Raw genomic sequence first — 19,849 nt, forward strand, 5'->3', positions numbered from 1 at the left:
CTTCTAAAAGTTTGGTAGTTATTTTTCTCTTTGACAACTGGTGGGAGGGCGTTCCGCAGGGCAGGCGCCACTACCGAGAAGGCCCTCTGCCTGGTTCCCCATAGCTTTGCTTCTCGCAGTGAGGGAACCGCCAGAAGGCCCTCGGCACTGGACCTCAGTGTCCGGGCAGAACGATGGAGGTGGAGACGTTCCTTCAGGTATACTGGACCAAGAGGAGGAAGTATATTAACTATACAAAAGCTAAAATGTGCAGGTTCAGCTACATACAGACAAGCCATTTAGAATTACGACAGCCAAGTGTTGGTGTTGGCTGGTTGGTTGAACAGACAATTACGGAGCTGTTTGCAATAGGGATGCAGCTCCTATGCTATCTGGGGATCAAGAGAAGACGGCTAGCAACTGCACAAGAGAGACTGGCGGATCTTCTTCACACCGTGTTGCCACTGCCAGCCAGAAGATACCGAAGGAACTCTGCCAACTGACACTCAATACGTGGGGGACATGACAAGGCCTCGCACCTATGAGGCTGTTTTCTCATCTGAAAACCACCCAGTGAAGAAGCCAGAAACCATTCTGAAGCACAAGCTTTGTGACTTTGTGCAAGAGAGTGAAGAATGTAAGGAGGGGTTTCTGGATTAGTCCTCCATCCTGGTCTGATCCATGCATTAATCTCATCCAAGTTGGTGGCCCTTACTTGCTCTTTTGGGAGAAGATGTGCACTGTGTGAGGAAGCTCTGTTCTCTTGCCTGAACTGAATCATCCAATGCTCAGTGGTTCTCTTTAGCGTTAAGAGAGAAGGAGAAAAGATTTCCTTCTGTTTAGGGAAGTTTTTAATGACTGAGGTTTTAATGTATTTAATGTATCTTTTGTTGGAAGCTACCCAGGGAAACCCAGCCAGATGGGAGGGGTAGAAATTATTATTATTATTATTATTATTATTATTATTATTATTATTATTCTATCCACTTACTGCTCCACCATGTATAAGTTTAGATACTTGAAGTGCACATCCTCTTACCTTTTCTCTAAAAATACTCAAATGCCCTAACCCAGGCACCCCCAAACCTGGCTCTCCAGCTGTTTTGGGACTACAATTCCCATCATCCTTGACCACTGGTCCTGTTAGCTAGGGATGATGGGAGCTGTAGTCCCAAAACGTCTGGAGAGCTGAGTTTGGGGGTGCCTGCCCTAACCTTTCGTGATCCATCCCCTTGATCATTTGGGTGGTGTGATGAAGGCATGATGACATCGGAAGCTTTCAAATCAATGCTTCCCACATGCACACCAAAAGCATTCGCCTTTTTCACAGCTGCCAAACACGGGGGATAAACCTTCATGGAGCTGTCCGCTGCCCCCCCAAGCTGCCTTGTTGTATACATGGATAGTGAATGGGGTGGACAGGTGATTGGTGGCAGCTACGAGCAGGAGCTTGTTAGCGACAATTGTTGGTTGCTTTGGATTGGCTGTTGCTTCTCTAATTGGGTTGGTGATTGGTTTCTGCAGCAAACACTGCTGTGGATTGGCTGTCGCTGCTGTTCTGGGACATGCACTATCAGAGTTGTCTTTCCTGTAGGGCTTAGTGGTTCGTTGCGCCAGGGCGCCAGCCTCTCAGGGGCGCCCAGCGAGTGAGGGAGCTGCGTGGCTTTTCCAGCGGCCTCCCCTTTCCCTGAATGCCCGCCAGCTGCGCCCCGTCAACCATATGGCTGGCGGGCATGCAGCTTACCTCCCAAGCCTCCGCGGGAGGAGAGCGGTCCCTGCAGAGGCTTAGGATGGAAGCTGCGCCCTGCCAACTATATGCCTGGCTGTTGCACAGCTTTCCTCCCAAGCTTCTGCAAGGATTACTCTCCTGCAGCGGCATGGGGGAGAGTTGCGCCCCCCCCAATGGCTGGCAGTGCACAGCTCCCCCCCCCCCACTATCTGTGGTAATTTTGGGGCGCTGGGCGGATATTTGCACCCCAGCGCCACATCTGCTAAAGACGGTTCTGTGCATGATTGCCAGCGGACAGATTTTCTCAGTCGTGTAAGAGATTTTTTCTGAGAAAGGGTCTGTTTGCAATTGGCTGTCGCTGTGACAAGTGGGCGATTGTCGGCGACCGGCGATTGTCAGCGTCAATGCTGCGTGTGAGCGATTTTTGGCAATTCTCTCCCCCCCCCCCCCAGCTGTAAAACTTTGGGCGATCCTCCGCAGTTCAGACCCCGTGTATGTTTATGTGAAAGTATGATATATATTTTTTGCTTCACTATGCCTCACTTTAGACTTGCTTACAATGAATTGTGTTTGCCATATTGATGCCCACTCACCCGGGGTGGCTGAGATCCTTTTAAACCTCTCTTTCAGGTTGAGACTTGAAGTTTTAAATGAACTATTAAGATAAGTTGGAGCCTGGACCAACTGGAAGTGATCCACTTCTTTGAAAAGTGGCCCCCATCCTGCAAACACACCCCTGCTAGACAAAGCCCCAAAACCATACAACACAAAGGCTGAATTGTTAACAAATTCCACACATGCGTATGGAAGTGGACAACTGCCAAGAAAGTCTGGCACCTTCACATCTGAATTCCAAAGAAGAAACATCTCAAAAATGAGGGGGATTGGTAAAACAAAAGTTGAAAGGAAGTCAAGAAGCAGATCTCTTCAGAATGCATGGGAATTATTCAAAGTCACAATTACAGCTCGGCTAGAATATAACCTCCAATCTGGAAAGGCACCACCAAACCCAAGAGGACTTCAACGTGATTAACAAAAAGAGTCAAGGAATCTATTACAGGCAAAGGTTTCCTTCAGAAAATGGAAGTTGACTTGTTCAAATGAGGAGAATGAAAAGAGGAATAGTTTTGGAGGGCATGCACACACACAGCCAGGCAGACAACAAGGGATACAAACATCATAATAATAATAATAATAATAATAATAATAATAATAATAATAATAATAATGGAGCATATCGCTAAAGACATAACCCACATAAAACATATTTAAATACAACAAACAAGAAACTGGCTAGAGATGCAGTTGGAAGAGGATGGAGTCAAATACGAGCTAAGAGAATGATGAGGAGATTGTAGACTACTTGCTGAAGATATTGGACAGGTAATAATAAAATAAAAATAAAAATAAAAATAAAAATAAAAATAAAAATAAAAATAAAAATAAAAATAAAAAATTAAAAATAAAAATAAAAATAAAAATAAAAATAAAAATAAAAATAATAAATTTATAGCCTGCCCATCTGGCTGGGTTTCCCCAGGCACTCTGGGCAGCTTCCAGCCAAATATTAAAATACAATGATTCATCAAATATTAAAAGCTTCCCTAAACAGGGCTGCCTTCAGATGTCTTCTAAAAGTCTAATAGTTGTTTATTTCCTTGACATCTAATGGGAGGGCATTCCACAGGGCGGGTGCCACTACTGAGAAGGTCCTCTGCCTGGTTCCCTGTAACTTGGCTTCTCGCAGGGAGGGAACCGCCAGAAGACCCTGAGAGTTGGACCTTAGTGTCTGGGCAATTCACATACCTTAACTGAACTTCTGTCAGAAAGGGAGTGTGAGGAACAGATGAAATTAGTGGAAACAGGGATTGTTTTAGGCCTTATTGACAAAAGAGAAATGAACAAGTCCCTGCTTTTGGATGTGTAGGCATGCACAATGCATTTAATTAAGGAATGAAGCCAATGATGTTTTTTTAAGGTGAATATTCATCAAACTAAAGAAACTAAAACTGAACTAAACTTTTTTTTTTTTAATGAAGAACTAAATTTTACTTATGTAATACATACTGGCTCCTTTTCACTTGCTTGTCACGAAAGCAGTCCCTTAGCCCCTTAGATCTCTCTCCACAAAAAGCTGGTGAGTCATGAGACTGGCAGGCAGGCAGAAGAAAATGGCTGGAATGGATCTTCTGCTTGATCCACTCCAGATCCAGTCTTTTTCTTCTGCCTGCATCTCTCGCAGTCTGCTTCCTTCCTCTCTTCTGTCTTTGTCTCTCCCATTTCCCTATATGCCAGGACCACTGAGAACGCTGAGTTGCTGCGCCATACGCTCCACACACACACCACCATGATCCGTGGTTTTTTGAAATACTAGGGTGTGTCAGGGCCACTGTAATGCTTTATTGAGAAATAGTCGTAACAGTGCCATGTTTGCTATTCTCTGTGTTGAGTTTTACACCGTTTGTGCTCTGTAGCAGACATCTGATCAGATTCATCATTTGCAACAGCTCCCTGGAAAACCAAGGAGCGTTGTGGGATCTGTAACCAAGAAGGCACTTGGGAGCATTCTTGCATCTTGCAAATATTCACTGTTTAGAAAGTCAAGTCTTTGGAAGTCAGATGAAAGTTGTTTTCGAACAATCAATAGATTTCTTGGGATACTGTGTTTTCCAGACTTCCTTTGTGCATGCGAACTTCTACGGCACCTCAAGGATGCCACATCAACTACACGTTGTCATGTTATGTGGAAATGTAGCCATATCATTGCAACTTGCGCAAGATCCCACTATTGCATTAAACATCATCACGCAAAAGCAACACGATTAGTGTTTCCTCTTTCTGTGCCGAGGAACTAACACGTAAGGGCCAGCCTGTGAATCGTGAATTTGCCCCGTAAAGTGACCAGGGAATTCCCAGGGAAACCCTTCACACAAACCCTCAAATCCCATTTCCATAGTCTCATAAAAGAGGCATAAAAATAAAGGTGGCAGCCATCTTCCCCAATTCTTTAGTATTAAGAAGAGATGAAGTGTGGAACAGAACAATCTCAAAGAGGCAGACAGAGACCTAGTTTTCCAATGAGATAAGCAATACAGCCAGATGGGCAAGGTACTACATTATTATTATTATTATTATTATTATTATTATTATTATTATTGATATTCCATTATGTGAGCACACACCTGTACTCTGAAGTAGTATAGCCTAGAGACAGTGCAAAAGTTACGCAAAAGTTAGGCTCAAAGTAAAGTTTATCACGGGGCAGACTTTGCCCTTCGCCAATTTATCCAATCTTGCTTAATAAAAGCATGGGAACTTGCTATATACAGTAGTACCTCTGGCTACGTAATTAATTCGTTCCAGCGGTCCATTCTTAACTTGAAACTGTTCTTAACCTGAAGCACCACTTTAGGTAATGGGGCCTCCTGCTGCCGCCGGAACACGATTTCTGTTCTCATCCTGAAGCAAAGTTCTTAACCCGAGCTACTATTTCTGGGTTAGCGGAGTCTGTAACCTGAAGTGTATGTAACCTGAAGAATATGTAACCTGAGGTACCACTGTACTTGTTAATGAAAAATGCGAGCAGTTTACTTCATGCCCTGTGTGCTTGAATATCAGCTCATTCGAATTTCATCAATTAAGGACGCAGAACAATGACAAAAAGGAAGCTTTTATAACGCACACTACTGAATGGATTTGCCTTCTCAGTCTATAAAGCTCTGATGAACCTCAGTCATCTTCAGAGTCAAGTTTCAGTGATTCCATGGGACGCAAAGGCATACCATTCCATAGAGGTACAAGTCATTTTATTATGGTCAATTACCAATCTCAAGACAGTGAACACCAATGGCAAATTTTAAAAGCTTGAAAGAGGAAAAAATGATGTAAAATCACATAGACATAAAAGTGGTTCTAGGTGGTCATTTATCTGTCAGAAAGGAAACCCTTCTCACCTAGGACTGTCTTATCGGTCAATATATTATACTAATCCAGGATGGTACCTGCTACAATCGCTGACAATAAAGGAGTGGGGCCTACCCAGATCAGTTTGGCATTCTAGGTCATACGCTGCCCCGATGGCTGGTTGAGCCTGACCAAAACCCATTCTGAGCAAATGATCAAGGGGAAAACCCAGGGCTAAAATTTCAGTTATAACTGCCTGAGACCATGCAGATTGAAATTCACCCTTAAGGACAAGGGGAGCTAGCCGAGTAGGAAAGAAGGATAATCTTAGCTAATAGTTGAGTATAGGCATCCATACTCTGGCTCCCATAGAGGTACAGAAATTGGGGTAACGGTTCTGGAAGAGCTGAGCTACTTTGCACACAATATAACGAGCCGCAATGCAAATTTAAGTATCTGAAGACGTGTGCATGCACATGAAAGCTTATACCCAGAACAAACTTAGTTGGGCTCTAAAGTGCTACTGGACATTCTCATATATACATATATATAAATATATGTGTGTGTGTGTGTATACACACACACACACAGAGAGACACACACATATATGTATACATATACACATATACATCACACACACACACACACACCCCTCTCTCTCTCTCTATATATATATATCTATCTATATAGATAGATAGATGTAGATATATAGATAACTCAAATGTAACAGTAACAGATAAAGGACTTGGAAGTGCCCCTGGGAAACTTGGAGATCAGATTCACTCTTCCTTGTTTCCAACATTGCCACCAACACGTTATTTCATCAAGTGTAAACTGAAGACTACAGTTACAATACAAGACTACAATATGGGGAATTTTCTTTCCAAATATACTTATTTTTGACCACTGTATAATGCGAAAAAAAACATGCAGAAATCCTAGCTGCCTATTTTGTAAATTTTATTTCTGGTAGTTTCTAAATCTGGTCTTTTGATTTGCTTCACTCTATTACAATTGCTAAAAATAATAATCAGTTGAGGCCCTAATGTCCGCAGCACAGGATTCTGTTAACAGGCTACAAATTTTGACAGATCTCTCCCTAGAGTTTTTCAATGACCATACTGCAAGTCAGAAATACCTACATCCGCCCTCGCTGTCTCCCTCAACGTTCCCAGAACATAGGACTTCGATCAAAAACAGGCACTCCTCTTGGAAAGATAACAATTTTGCACTACTTCAAATTTGGACATTTCTACATTAGATCGGTGAAGCCAAGGATTCCTGCTTGGCAGGGGGTTGGACTCGATGGCCCTTGTGGTCTCTTCCAACTCTATGATTCTATGATTCTAAGCCCGGAAGAATAAATGGTTGGCACCTGTTTTCAAGCTGACTGGGCATTTTTAGGACAGCTTTCCTGCTAGTAATCCAAAATGAAGAGCTTGCCAAGGATTAAGCTGTGGTTGCCCAACAAGAGGCAGAACAGGAAATTCGCAATTTGCCATGGCAATTCAGAACTGATTTCAGTAGGGGTCTCAAAAGCTACTGAGCTAGTTCAGCCTTTTCCCACCACAGTGGTGGTGCATGAACTTTCTCAGCCAACGAGCGAGCCCAGCATGCTTTGCTCTGATAAGGGCCTCCTCTGCCCCTTCTTCAGACAGAGGAACTGGGGAGGTAGTGGAAGCCAACAGAATGGTACAATCCTTTCCCTTGGCCCTAGAAGAAAGTATTCTCTATGCTCTGCACCTCACTTCAGTGAGGGGCCACTGGTTCTATACACAGCCTCTTAAACCCAGGCTTATTGCTTTATCCATTGCAGAAACTGTGACTGGACAGGAGTCCCCCTCAAAACTCCTAAGTACAATTTGCTTGAATTGCAATTCTTGATTTTCCAAAAAAGACGCTCTTACATTATCAAGAGAGCTGGACCATAAAGAAGGCTGATCGTCGAAGAATTGCTGCTTTTGAATTATGGTGCTGGAGGAGACTCTTGAGAATCCCATAGACTGCAAAAAGATCAAACCTATCCATTCTGAAGGAAATCAGCCCTGAGTGCTCACTGGAAAGACAGATTCTGAAGCTGAGGCTCCAATACTTTGGCCACATGAGAAGAGAAGACTCCCTGGAAAAGACCCTGATGTTGGGAAAGATGGAGGGCACAAGGAGAAGGGGACGACAGAGGACGAGATGGTTGGATAGTGTTCTCGAAGCTACCAACATGAGTTTGACCAAACTGCGGGAGGCAGTGGAAGAGAGGAGTGCATGGTGTGCTCTGTTCCATGAGGTTACTAAGAGTCAGACATGACTAAACGACTAAACAAGAACATTATCAATTACAAGCAGTGTAGAACCTGGGAACAGGTTCCAAGACTTAGCAAGGGCCACATACTTTCCATTCACTTCCATAAAGTGTATTAAGCCAAACCATGCCCACCCACCCACCCCCCAAAAAAATCACTTAAGTGGCTAACTTTTTATATACTGCTAATTACTCAACCCAACTTTCCAGCTGCAAGTGCAATTCGCTTCAAGCACTGGAGAGTCACAACAACTAAGCTCCCTTGCTGCCTTTTTTGGCCCGAAAGCTCAGGAGAGATTCCAAGATCCAAGTGTCAATATGGCAGCCAACTATGGAACAGGGTGATGAATGGGAACAAAGAGGGGGAAAGATGGAACGCAATACTTGGACGCTGCCAAGAGAATAATGCAAATTCAGAACCTTGAGACAAAGTCGGAGTGGGGGCAGGACTTTGTCGAACTATTAGCACATGAACAAACTTCGGTTTCACTGCCAAGGGTGACCCATAATGAACTGGAAAACTACAGGATGGATTCAGTGCCTTGAAGTCGATGGACTTTGCTGCACTTGAGATAGACCTGCAAATTCTTCATGTTATATACCGTATTTTTCCATGTATAAAAGGCCCCCATGTATAAGACGAACCAAAAATTTTGGTTCCAAAAATTTGAGCCAAAAATTAACTGCAACATTCCATGTATGAGACGACACCCAATTTTAAACTTTAAAAAAACTGGGGAAAATATAGTCTTATACACGGAAAAATACAGTATTTCACATGGTCTACTTCTGTGAGCAGAAAACAGCTGGGGGTGTTTAGTACCACGTGGCTTCCTCAACTGGGACTAAAATACTGATTCCTGTTCCTTACGGTTCACTGGGCATCTGTACCTGTAAACTGTTTGGACGTTTTCTGATCCGAAATTCCACTTTTATTTAAGACCTTTATTTTACTAACCCAAAAGTGGCACCATTGGGTTTCTTAAAGAAAAATTATATTCAGCTCCGCATTGCTAGCGTTGCGCTCTGCACTGGTTGTGAAGGATCAAGGGATCTAAGGCCAATTTTAAAAGTTTCCCGAAACGTCCACACATGATTCATTTGATCATTTTCTCAGAACATTTAAGGTGAATTGCAAAGGTCAGCTTCACTTTCTGGTGTTTTCCCGTCACCCTCACCCCATGACAACAATTAAGTTACAAGCAGGCAGTTTTAAAATCTGTCAAGACTTCATTTTTCTGTAGTGAAAACCAAGAATTGCTAAGAAGATGAACATGCATGTTGCCTTGGCGACAAAATATTGCTCTCCAAAAGCCTTTGCAAACTATTCTTTGATATTAAGCTTTCTATTTCTCACATTACAGATGAGATAAAACACCACGTCCCCCCCCCCCCACCCTTGAAATTCAGAAGTAATGCAATTCAGATTCCTGTTTAAGCAGTAACATGTACGTGTTGGTGCCTATGCAAAAAACTGGTGCTTACGTACCTGTTATTTTGTCTCTTACAAGTTTGCAGGATTCTATCTCGCCAATGCTCCCGAACAGACTTTTGAGCTCCTCCTGTGTCATATTCTGAGGAAGATAGTTGACTATTAAATTGGTTTTGCTGTCCTCCGTGTTTCCAGAGTCAACTGGTGATGAGCAGTTGTTGTTTATGGTAGTAGGACCATTGGCTGTGTTATTGCAAGTTGGCCCATTAGACAGTTGTGTTTCCATGGCAGCAATTACCTGCTAAAAACAGAGAAAATGGGAACTGTCAGAATTCATATTTCAGAATCTATTAGCAATTCTAGCCAAGAATTTAAAGCTTTGTCACTATAAAATAGTGCCCAACTGTCAGGTCTGCAATAATGGTCTTAACAATAAAATGAAATAGTTTTAATTATCTAGCAATAAAATCCATTTAGAAGTTTTTTTTAAAAAAAACAACAACAACAAAGGTTCTACTGAAAGATTTTATAAGTCAGGGCGGGGGGGGGGGAATCCCATGAGCTTTAACTGACAGCAAGGGATTAGAAATATTTTTTCCCCGTAAGCCAGTGCTGTTATTTCAGTAAATCCTAAGATTTAACTGTGCAAATACAAAATTCAGATGAAGCCCCAGAGTTGTTCAGCTAAGGAAAACACAAACTAGAAATTTCAATGGTGATTGCAAAAGCTAAATTAACAATGGCAATCAATGGCAGACTTTACGAATGGCATTACTAGAAGCAATGTACTGTTTTGGTTACTTTTGCAGTATTGAAGAGAGTTGGCCGCATTGGCCACCATGGTGGCAAAATACGAATTTCTGTTCCAAAATGTTGCATATTTAAGTGAGGATTAAAGTAGAGTGGGCGTTTGCTTCTGACATAAGCCCTTTTTTGCCGGTGACTCTAAGATAGGAAAAGGTGTACCCATCAATTATTACGCAAGTATTTTGACATCTCCTGCTCTTCCTAATGTTCCCAGAGATCTTTGTTTCTATGCTTCTAGTTAAACTGGACTAACCTCAAATATTGTCCACCAGAAGAACTGGGGTTGCTCATATAAGATATGACTATTCTAAATGTGTGTATTCATTTCAATGTAAGGTTTGCTACTGCTTGGCAATCGTTGGGTACTGCTGACATCTTACAGCTCAGAGATTTCAATCAAATCTGACGAATTTCATCAATTTAAAGAATTTCAATTAATTTTTTCCCAATATAAAACACAAACCCTATTTCAAGTTGCGCCAGTAAAACTGTTCTCTACCCTAAAGCTTCACAAAGGAACCTCCAGCTTAGAGTCAGCAATTTGCCTTTTGGCAAAACATGCCTTTTTTCTGCCTTTGGGAAGTTCAAGAAGACTTACAATTGTATATTGACAATAATGGGAATAAGTCTGTATTTACATTAATTGCACATATTTTGTGAAAGGATGAGAGGATTATGGATTAACCCAGGAGATAACTGGGTTCCAGGAAAAAAAGAGAGAAAATCTCTTCAGTGTGTATTTTTAAAGAACCACATCTTCGCGATAAGCAATCCTTTCACTTCAACCAACATAAACTCTTACACAAAAGGCTCTAAGCAAAACTAAACTGCCTATGCACAAAATGACCAAGAACACCTTAAGCAATTCACTGTTCAAATATTCCTGCTATACCTGCCAGAAGTTGAATAACTGTTGGGCCAAAACATTGTCCTCAGACTAAAGCTTTCTAAAAATAAATATGTTTTTTAAGCATCCGTTGTTTGAAAACAATTTTTAAAAGGCTTCTTCAAACAAAAAAACAACCACCACGGTATCATCATATAGCTGCATATTGTATTTTCATATTCAGACAGCAAGAATGAAATCCTAGACCATCATTCAAATGAACAGATTCAGGAGTCTGGATTCCTTGGAACAGCTCAATCATTAGATAATGAGATTTTAATCTGAGGGTTGTGGGTTCGAGCCCCACGTGGGGCAAAAGGTTCCTGAATTTCAGCGGGTTGGACTGGATGACCCTAGTGGTCCCTTTATGATTCTATTTCTGTAATTATGTCTCAGCTACAAGACCATCTGCGCTGTTCCAAATAAAGCAATGCTATTAAACAGGGCTTTTTTGCCAGAGCTCACCGCAGCACCTCTCAGGTGAGTGCCATTGGCATTCTAAGAGAACAAGGGAGAAATTCATGGTGAGAGCCATCACTTTTTCTAGAAAAATAACACTGCTAATAAATCTGTATTTTAACACATAGTTCCTATCCCACTGAAGGTGTCAGAATAAAAACTTAGCTGTCACCTGATACAGATCAGGCTTTTCAACAGTTCCTGAGATAAATATATTTTTTCCTCTCTTTTTCTTTTTTTTACCGGCCAAAGTAATTTGAATGGAATTCTATTAATTTCATCAGTAACCAAAAAAATACACAACATTAATAATTCCCCCCCTCCAAAGTTACTGTTATTCAGCATTCAGACCATACCAAATAAAAGCTTTAATGCAAGCTTTGCTCTTTTGAAATCAAATGTTGACTTGGGTGTTCAACTCTAGTATACTATGAGGAAAGTCGGGGGGACGTTATTCGAGGAAGTCACTTGTATATTTTACAAGTTCAGAGGATGCCCTGAGAGCCCCCCGTCCCCCAAAACCAGGGATACAGACTGATTCCTGCACCAAAACTTAAAAGAGAAGGTGTGGTGTGCAGAGGTATTCCGAATATAATTTGAAGGGTTTGGTATGGCCTCAGCACTACTTTTTAACATGTCGAAAATTATCCTACAGAATTTAATAAAAAAAATCCCACAGACCCCAGTCCAAGGCTCTGCTGCCCACGAACCACTTCTAAGCAGAGAAGCCACATCACACAGTCTGACTGCCATGTTAGTTTGGAGTTGCCGGCTGCAATATGGACACAAAAAGTACCGTATGTTAGATTAGCAAAAGATAATGCAACAAATCAGTTTGTACAAATTTACCGTTAATTGTCTTTATTATTCCCAGCACGTCCATGCAGTGTGGCTTAATAGAATTTTCAGGCAATTCCAATCTAATCTTTTTCAAATTCGTTTAATGTGCCGCTGCCGTTGCTTTGCATGAATTAAGACACTTTTTTTTTTTGAAGCTTGGGTTTTTTTTTAAAAAAAAAAAGGTGGCACAAGCTAGCTTCATTTGCACCCAAGCCTTAAACCCAGTGCTTCCCACCCCCCAAAAAATTTTTTTAGGGGTGTTCTCATTTTAACTCAAGAAAACCACCATTTTATAGTTCAAATTGGGAAAAATAAATAAATAAATACAGTAAATACAAAAGTACAAAGATTCATAAAATGTTTAGGGGCATGCGTACCCCTGCGTATCCCCCAGAAAAAAGCACTGCTTAAATGTATAATAAATGCATGTGTTGTAGACAAGTGTCTATGATGAGCACAGAGGGGCAGGCAGGCAGGGAGAGGGAATTAAATGCCTAGTGGAGACAGGTAGAATGAGAAAATGTAGCTGAATTGTGTGTCCACGGGCTATTTTATACATATTCCCCTTAATAAAAGCCTTCTAAATTACATATCAGTTGCCGTCTAGCTCTGTTAGAATCCACCCTGTTCATAAATAATATCCTTAGTAGGATATAAGTTGCTTTGTTCAATTTGATGTTGTAATAGCACCCTCATTCAGTGTGTTATTTATTGGGAAGCATTAGTGAGAGCTGAAAAGCATTACAGAGATGGAACAACAGAGCCACTATAAAGAAATGGTCTTCAATAATGCGTTGTTCCCAGGCACACAGAGAAATTAAGTTAGGCCCCATGCAAATTGTAAACCTGCCAGGATTCAAAATTTTGCAAAACTAGGCAGTGACAAATATTGCTAATTACAGCTTTCTGAACTTGGGTCAGTGCCGGCAGGATAGTCAAGGCAGGACAGAAGTAAATTTTTTTAAGTCGGAACCATGAATACACAAAGCGATCTTTGCTAACTCTTCCAAGCTGGATTCATTTGCCTAAATACGATTGTATGCCAATCTGTCCTGTTAAAACATAGATACATGTATGTAAACACAGCATCGGGGGGGGGGAGACTGCCTTTTGGAGCAAATTCATTCTTTGGGAAAATTATTTTTGGCTTTCAATCACACACAGGCCAAACTGAAGAGAGCTTAGCTCGGTCTTGCAAAGAGAGTTCCACAAAAATTCCTAGCTAACGGGAAAGGAGTTACTGAACATCACAGCTTTCGTTAGGTTATTTGTAGCACAACAAGAGCTTGAAATAAAATATTATCTTCCAATTTACAAAAAAGGGGGGAATCCCACTTTATCACATACACAATGCAAGCGCTACAGACAACCATGTACGCGGCAGGTTTAAACTTTCACATTGCAGACATTATTTGGTCAAAAGTTCAATATTGTTAAGATTAAAATGCAGCCGTTGCAAAATTAAGTATATTAATAGTCAACTAGCTCACTGGATTGCTTGCAAATCTGCACCACTACGTATATAGCCTCAATTAAGTGGTAAGGCACCTAAGCCGTAGAATTTTCTCTATCCACTGCAAAAAGCACACACTCTGCTATAAAACAGTGAATCCTCCAAGGACAGAATTATCAAGTTACAAGTTGAATATGAATGAGATAAGCTGGGGAAAATTCAACACGAGATGGAACACATACTGAACAGGAATGACATTTATTAGCTGTTCATGTAATACCTTGACAAACCTGATAAAAGCAGTGGTACAGGATACATTTAGTGTCATGTCATTGTACACATTCGCTAGAAGACACATCACACTTCACTATATCATAAAAAAAAAAAATCTCCTACATTCTTCCAAAGGAATAAAAGATATCAGCAGCTTCAGTGGTACTGTGAGCTTTTAATACAATGGTAAGCAAAGACGAAAAGGCTGTGCTCTTTCTGAGCTAAGCCAGAAGATGATGGTTGCTTAGGACTATTATCCAGACCTTCAACAGGGGAAGGCAGGCTACACAACCAGTGTTGGAAACTCAGCTATTTAAAGCCAGGCGCCAAACGGCTCATTAAACCAGGGTTACGGTTGCCAAACCAGAATGTCTAGTGGACATTTTGGGACCGGATGGCTCAAAAGTTGAATTTTCCAATACAACGGTTTGGGTTCCTGAAATTCGTTCTGATTGTGCAGGTAAGATATAACAGATGGAATTCTACAGGATGTGTTGCTAGTGTGTGAAAACAGCCGTCAAGATCCAAAGATCTCCAGAAGGTGGAGATGTCAAGGTGCCGTCCTGGCGCCTGGGCATCTACCTTCACTTGGTGGCAACTGGCCAATAACCAGGTGCAAAATGCGCCTGGTGAAATTGTTGTACACAACCAGTCTTTCCTTTCCCCTGAAGCCCACACCTCAAATAGCCTTTCCGGAGGGCAGAAGGAGACCTATCAAATGTTTCCCGCAATATTTGCAATGGCAAGGGTACCAATACAAAATATTTGGCAAAGAAATAGGATGTCCTAAACCAACTACCTCTATCTCTGCATTCTCATTACTGTGCCCTGTAATAATATGCAACGTGTGAGATAGCGTGTTCTCCTTCATGGAGAGCACGTGTTGCAGTGGGGTTTATCAAGACATCCCACTGTTGCTGGGCAGGTGAAGGTAGTTGGCCACTGCTGTGATTGGGCTCCTCTTGTCATTGGGGTGAAGTTGCTGTTGCCATTTTGTGACTGACAGTCAGAATTCTTAAATTTTCTGTGCGCAGCGTTGAGCTTCCTCTTTTTGCTGGGCGCATCAGATCACCCACCCACCCTCCCTATATTTAGGGTTGTTCGCATTGACCTTGCTATGCCTGTCATGGGGTCATCTGCTTTTGGGGAAGGGCCCGGTAGGAATTTTGTCCATTTGGCTGATTGGCTGGTGCCATTTGGTTTTTGCCTACTGCATAGCAAATTGTCACAACTTGTAAGGTTGCGGTTAGGCATTGGTTTTATGAATTGGTTGGCTTTGCCTGCCCCTCCAATGCTGCTGCTGCAAGGGTATTCCATTAAAGGAATCCAGGGGCTCACCATGCTTTTGTCCGAACCCCTATCAAGGGGCTAGGGCCACAAAAGAGCCCCTGGGAGCATTTGGGGAGAGGGGAGGCCCAGCTCCATTCTCTCCCCAAATGTCAGTCTGTCCCCGTGCGAGGTCAGATAGTCGCAACCAATGCCTCAGCAACCACTCACGTTTTTTTGTATTTTAATAAAGTTGTGGCCAAAATTATGCCAAAAAACCTTAAACAAAAATTCTGTGTGAATTGTGTTTTATTGGGGTGGCTTGGGGACCTCGACACGCAAATCTTTCTCACTATTAAGACAACACAGAGTTCCTTCAAAGGAAACCACTCCTCTACAAATTGCCAAGGAAATTTCCCAGGAATAAGGGGAAGTGGAAATGAAAAACTTCAAGAGAACTATTGTACATACTCTTAATGTGCACAGAAGCAACACGGGCCATTTAAGATTAAAGGGAAATTTTCTCAAGAATAAACTGCAGCCTTTGGAAAAATCCCTCTTCTAACATCACAAAAAACACCCTCTCAATCGGAATGCAAACCAGGCAATTAATGTACAGAGATTTGAGGTTTGTATGGAAGCACAGCAGACATGGCAGAGACAAGCAAGTCATTGGAAGGAGGACAGCAGACATTCCAAGCACCACTCTGGTCAGCGACTGAAATAAATCGATTTAACAAGAACATTGGAAACTTTTAGGATGTGTTCCAACCCTAGGAACAAGTAATGGTGTGTTCTTGAATCAGCACCACCATTGTTTACACACAGAAAAATGTCCTACCTTGACATTTAAAAGACAAAGTGAATCGCCTTTTAGCGATACGAAATCGGCAGGTTATGGCAAGCGACGATAAATGCAACATTAGGCCCACGGTAGAAATACACAACACTCACAAGAGGACTGGCAAATCCCACATTCTTTCAGTATTATTTAAGGCAAGGAATGAGCCTATGTTTATCCCTATTTCTGCCAGTGGAAGCCCATGAAGGGGCACTGGGAAAAATAGGGATAAGCATGGACTCATTACAGGCAGAGGGGAAGAAAACATTTTGATAGGCCCATGACTAGTAAAGGTAAAGGTAAAGGTAAAGGGACCCCTGACCATTAGGTCCAGTCGTGACCGACTCTGGGGTTGCAGCGCTCATCTCGCTTTATTGGCCGAGAGAGCGGGCGTACAGCTTCCGGGTCATGTGGCCAGCATGACTAAGCCGCTTCTGGCAAACCAGAGCAGCGCACGGAAACGCCATTTACCTTCCCGCTGGAGCGGTACCTGTTTATCTACTTGCACTTTTGACGTGCTTTCGAACTGCTAGGTTGGCAGGAGCAGGAACCAAGCAATGGGAGCTCACCCCGTCGCGGGAATTCGAACCGCCAACCTTCTGATCGGCAAGTCCTAGGCTCTGTGGTTTAACCCACAGCGCCACCTGCATCCCAGGCCCGTGACTAGTATGGTGCATAATGAAATTTCAGTTTTGTTTCATTTTTACGCAGGTAATGGAGATTGTCTGCACCAATTCAACATGCCCAATTATCCTTAGACTTTAGCTACCTCGACACAAAATTTTAAGTATCAGCTGCACGCAACCCAAACATAAAAACGAAAGTCGAAATAAAAGTTCTCACAAGGACAGTCAGCCTCTTTTTAGATTGCTTGCATCTAGCATACCTTTTAACACCCCACGCCCCCATTTTATGTACCTGTATATCCATGGGCAGAAACGGAACAATAATGTAAATTCAAGCTAAGAGTATAAGCTAATTATTTTATTTTATTTTATTTTATTCTAGTCTGCTGTTTCATCAAACACAAAGCCTTGTAGTATCATAGAATCATGAGTTGTCCTATACAGGGATCGAACTTGCAACATTGGCACTATCAGGACCACGCCCAAACCAGCTGAGCTATCCAGGCTTTTTCACTTTTTACTTGCAACTCAAAAGGATGGCACCATGTTTAACATGGCCCACAGCCTATGCCCAGCCAGCCGGCAAAACACTGCCCATCCAGCGGGTGTGTGTGTGTGTGTGTGATTATTGGCCCTTTTGATACCAGCATTTTGGTGGGGAAATCCCCTCTTCCTTGATTCTACCAGGCAGGGAATTCCCCTAAGACAGGGGTCAGCAAACGTTTTCAGCAGGGGGCCGGTCAACTTCCCCTCAGACCTTGTGGGGGGCCCGACTTTATTTTGAAGGGGGGGAAATGAACGAATTCCTATGCCCCACAAATAACCCAGAGATGCATTTTAAATAAAAGCACACATTCTACTTGTGTAAAAACACGCTGATTCCCGGACCGTCCGCTGGCCGGATTTAGAAGGCGATTGGGCTGGATCCTGGATAAATTATTGTCACTGCATTCAATTATTACTGTTTCTTGTAATAATGTAAGTAATAACTAGCTCTGAAAGCAGAAACATAGAATAATGGCAAGTAGATATTCAAATGTACAATGCGCTCAATATAAAAACAAGTGCATGCGCTCAATAAAAACAATGCGCTCAATATAAAAACAAGTGGAGGTTTCCTGAATGCATGTAAAGTGGAGGTTTCCTGTGTAGAACGGCCGGCGCCGCTAGAGGGTAGACGTTCTCTGGCTTGTAGGCTGCCGCGCATGCGCTGAAGAGGCGGCTTTCTTGTGTAAAAAAAAAAAGCGAGAATAAAAGGTGAAGGCTGGCAGCCGCCGCCGGCTACACGGGCCACATGACGAGGTTTGTCGGGCCGCCTTGTGTTTGACACCCGTGCCGTAGATTGTCCCCGGGACAGGTGAGGCTGCTGATCCCTTATTTCTGAGGCTGCTGATCCCTTATTTTCAAATCTGAAAGTTGACAGCTATGGGTCCACAACCACCGCCCACCTGGGAAGGTATGGTCAGCCAATTTGATCTAAGCTTCTCCACCCCTATTCCTCTTTCTTCATAATCCTAGAAACAGTACGTGGGAGGAAAAAGCCTCTTGAATATATCAGACTCTCATTGTTTATCGGGTGCCGTCAAACTGCAAAAACACTAAAACGCTTTGCAGTGTGCTTCAAGTCCTGGCATCAACCTCATGAAAAGGCAGAAAGCTACAGCAGAAGCAATGTCTGAAGAAGACAAGACAGCTCCAAAAAAGAGCATACTTCAGTAGCCTTCCTACAAGACCTGAAGACTCTGGATCAGGCATAGGCAAACTCGGCCCTCCAAGTGTTTTGGGACTACAACTCCCATCATCCCTAGCTAACAGGACCAGTGGTCAGTGATGATGGGAGTTGTAGTCCCAAAACATCTGGAAGGCCGAGTTTGCCTATGCCTGCTCTGGATTTTCACCAAAAGAGGAGGTGAAGACACTTGGGCCACGACTGCAACTGGAAGAAGTAAGCAGAGGACTGTTATCCACGATCACTCCAAAGCTAAGCCTAAGTTATTCCAGAAGCTGATCACCATTCTCCCTGCTACAAAAGAAACCCTGGTTCTATTTCCATTACCCCAAGGATCCTGGAAAAAGAACTTTACTTGTAGGGCTGGGCGATATCTGGTTTTCAACATCGTGGTATATCACCAGCTAAACATCACAATATACTGATGTATCACAATGTCTGAAATAAAGGTGGAGCTATGTAGAGACATCAGCTGGCTTCACGGTTTTCCCCGCATCGTGATTTTCGCCAGTGTCTGCTCTCGTGATTTGCCGCTCCTTGCCATTCCTCCCTCAGAGAAGAGCTGAGCCAGCAGAGCTAACAGGGGCTGCAGCAATCGAGAGACGCACTGGCTGGCTCTGCAGTTTTTCCCACATTGTGATTTTTGCATGGAGCAAATGCATACACATACGTCATGATTCACAATATATTGCCGAGTCAAAAATTATGAAACCGATATCACAATATGGGACTTCAAACCGGTTTGGGGTGACATACAGCTGGGTCATGTGGCCAGCAGGACTAAGCCGGTTCTGGTGAGCACGGAAATGCCGTTTACTTTCCCACCAGAGTGGTACCTATTTATCTACTTGCATTTTGATGTTCTTTCGAACTGCTAGATTGGCAGGAGCTGGCATTGAGCAACGGGAGCTCACCCCGTCACGGGGATTCGAACCGCTAACCTTTTGACCAGCAAGCCCTAGGCTCAGTGGTTTAGACCACAGTGCCACCTGCGTCCCTACGAGCTGCAATAAAAAGCATGAAATCACCACGCAACTCCGAGTATATTTCAGTTACATTCGCCAAAATGGAAAGCCTAGTTTCCATTTTGGGGGCAAGAGGGCTCCAATGTCTCATATTTCAAATGGCATATTGACTGCGACTGATTCTCAGTTGAACATCTGGCTAATTCAGATGACAACCCTGAGCTAGCTTAAGAGCTCTGAGAACTTAAAGAAGAAAAGGCACTTGATCCAGGGACGGGCCATGTATATCTTGGCCTCTTCCGACCTCTTTTTCTTAATGGTGACTGCTCCTGCTCCAGCTGCACAGAAAAAGTAATTTGGCTCCA

The 19,849-nt window shown here is 42.7% G+C and overlaps 1 protein-coding gene across 14 annotated transcripts in view; it reads right to left on the bottom strand.

The window, feature by feature from the left end:
• Nucleotides 1-19,849, bottom strand: part of ELAVL2 (ELAV like RNA binding protein 2) — a 164,581-nt gene that overhangs the window by 49,879 nt on the left and 94,853 nt on the right. For 8 of the 14 annotated variants that reach the window (XM_081845395.1, XM_081845393.1, XM_081845397.1 and 5 more), the window contains 2 exons: nt 12,173-12,263; nt 9,397-9,640 (listed from right to left, as the gene is read on the bottom strand). In XM_081845395.1, the coding sequence (XP_081701521.1) occupies nt 9,397-9,640; nt 12,173-12,263 (335 nt within the window). Of the gene's footprint in view, nt 1-9,396; nt 9,641-12,172; nt 12,264-19,849 lie in introns of those variants that run through there. The other 6 variants (XM_081845390.1, XM_081845389.1, XM_081845391.1 and 3 more) reach the window with 2 other exon arrangements.

This window comes from Podarcis erhardii, assembly GCF_964252035.2.
Source record: "Podarcis erhardii genome assembly, chromosome: 17".
Classification (NCBI taxonomy): Eukaryota; Metazoa; Chordata; class Lepidosauria; order Squamata; family Lacertidae; genus Podarcis; species Podarcis erhardii.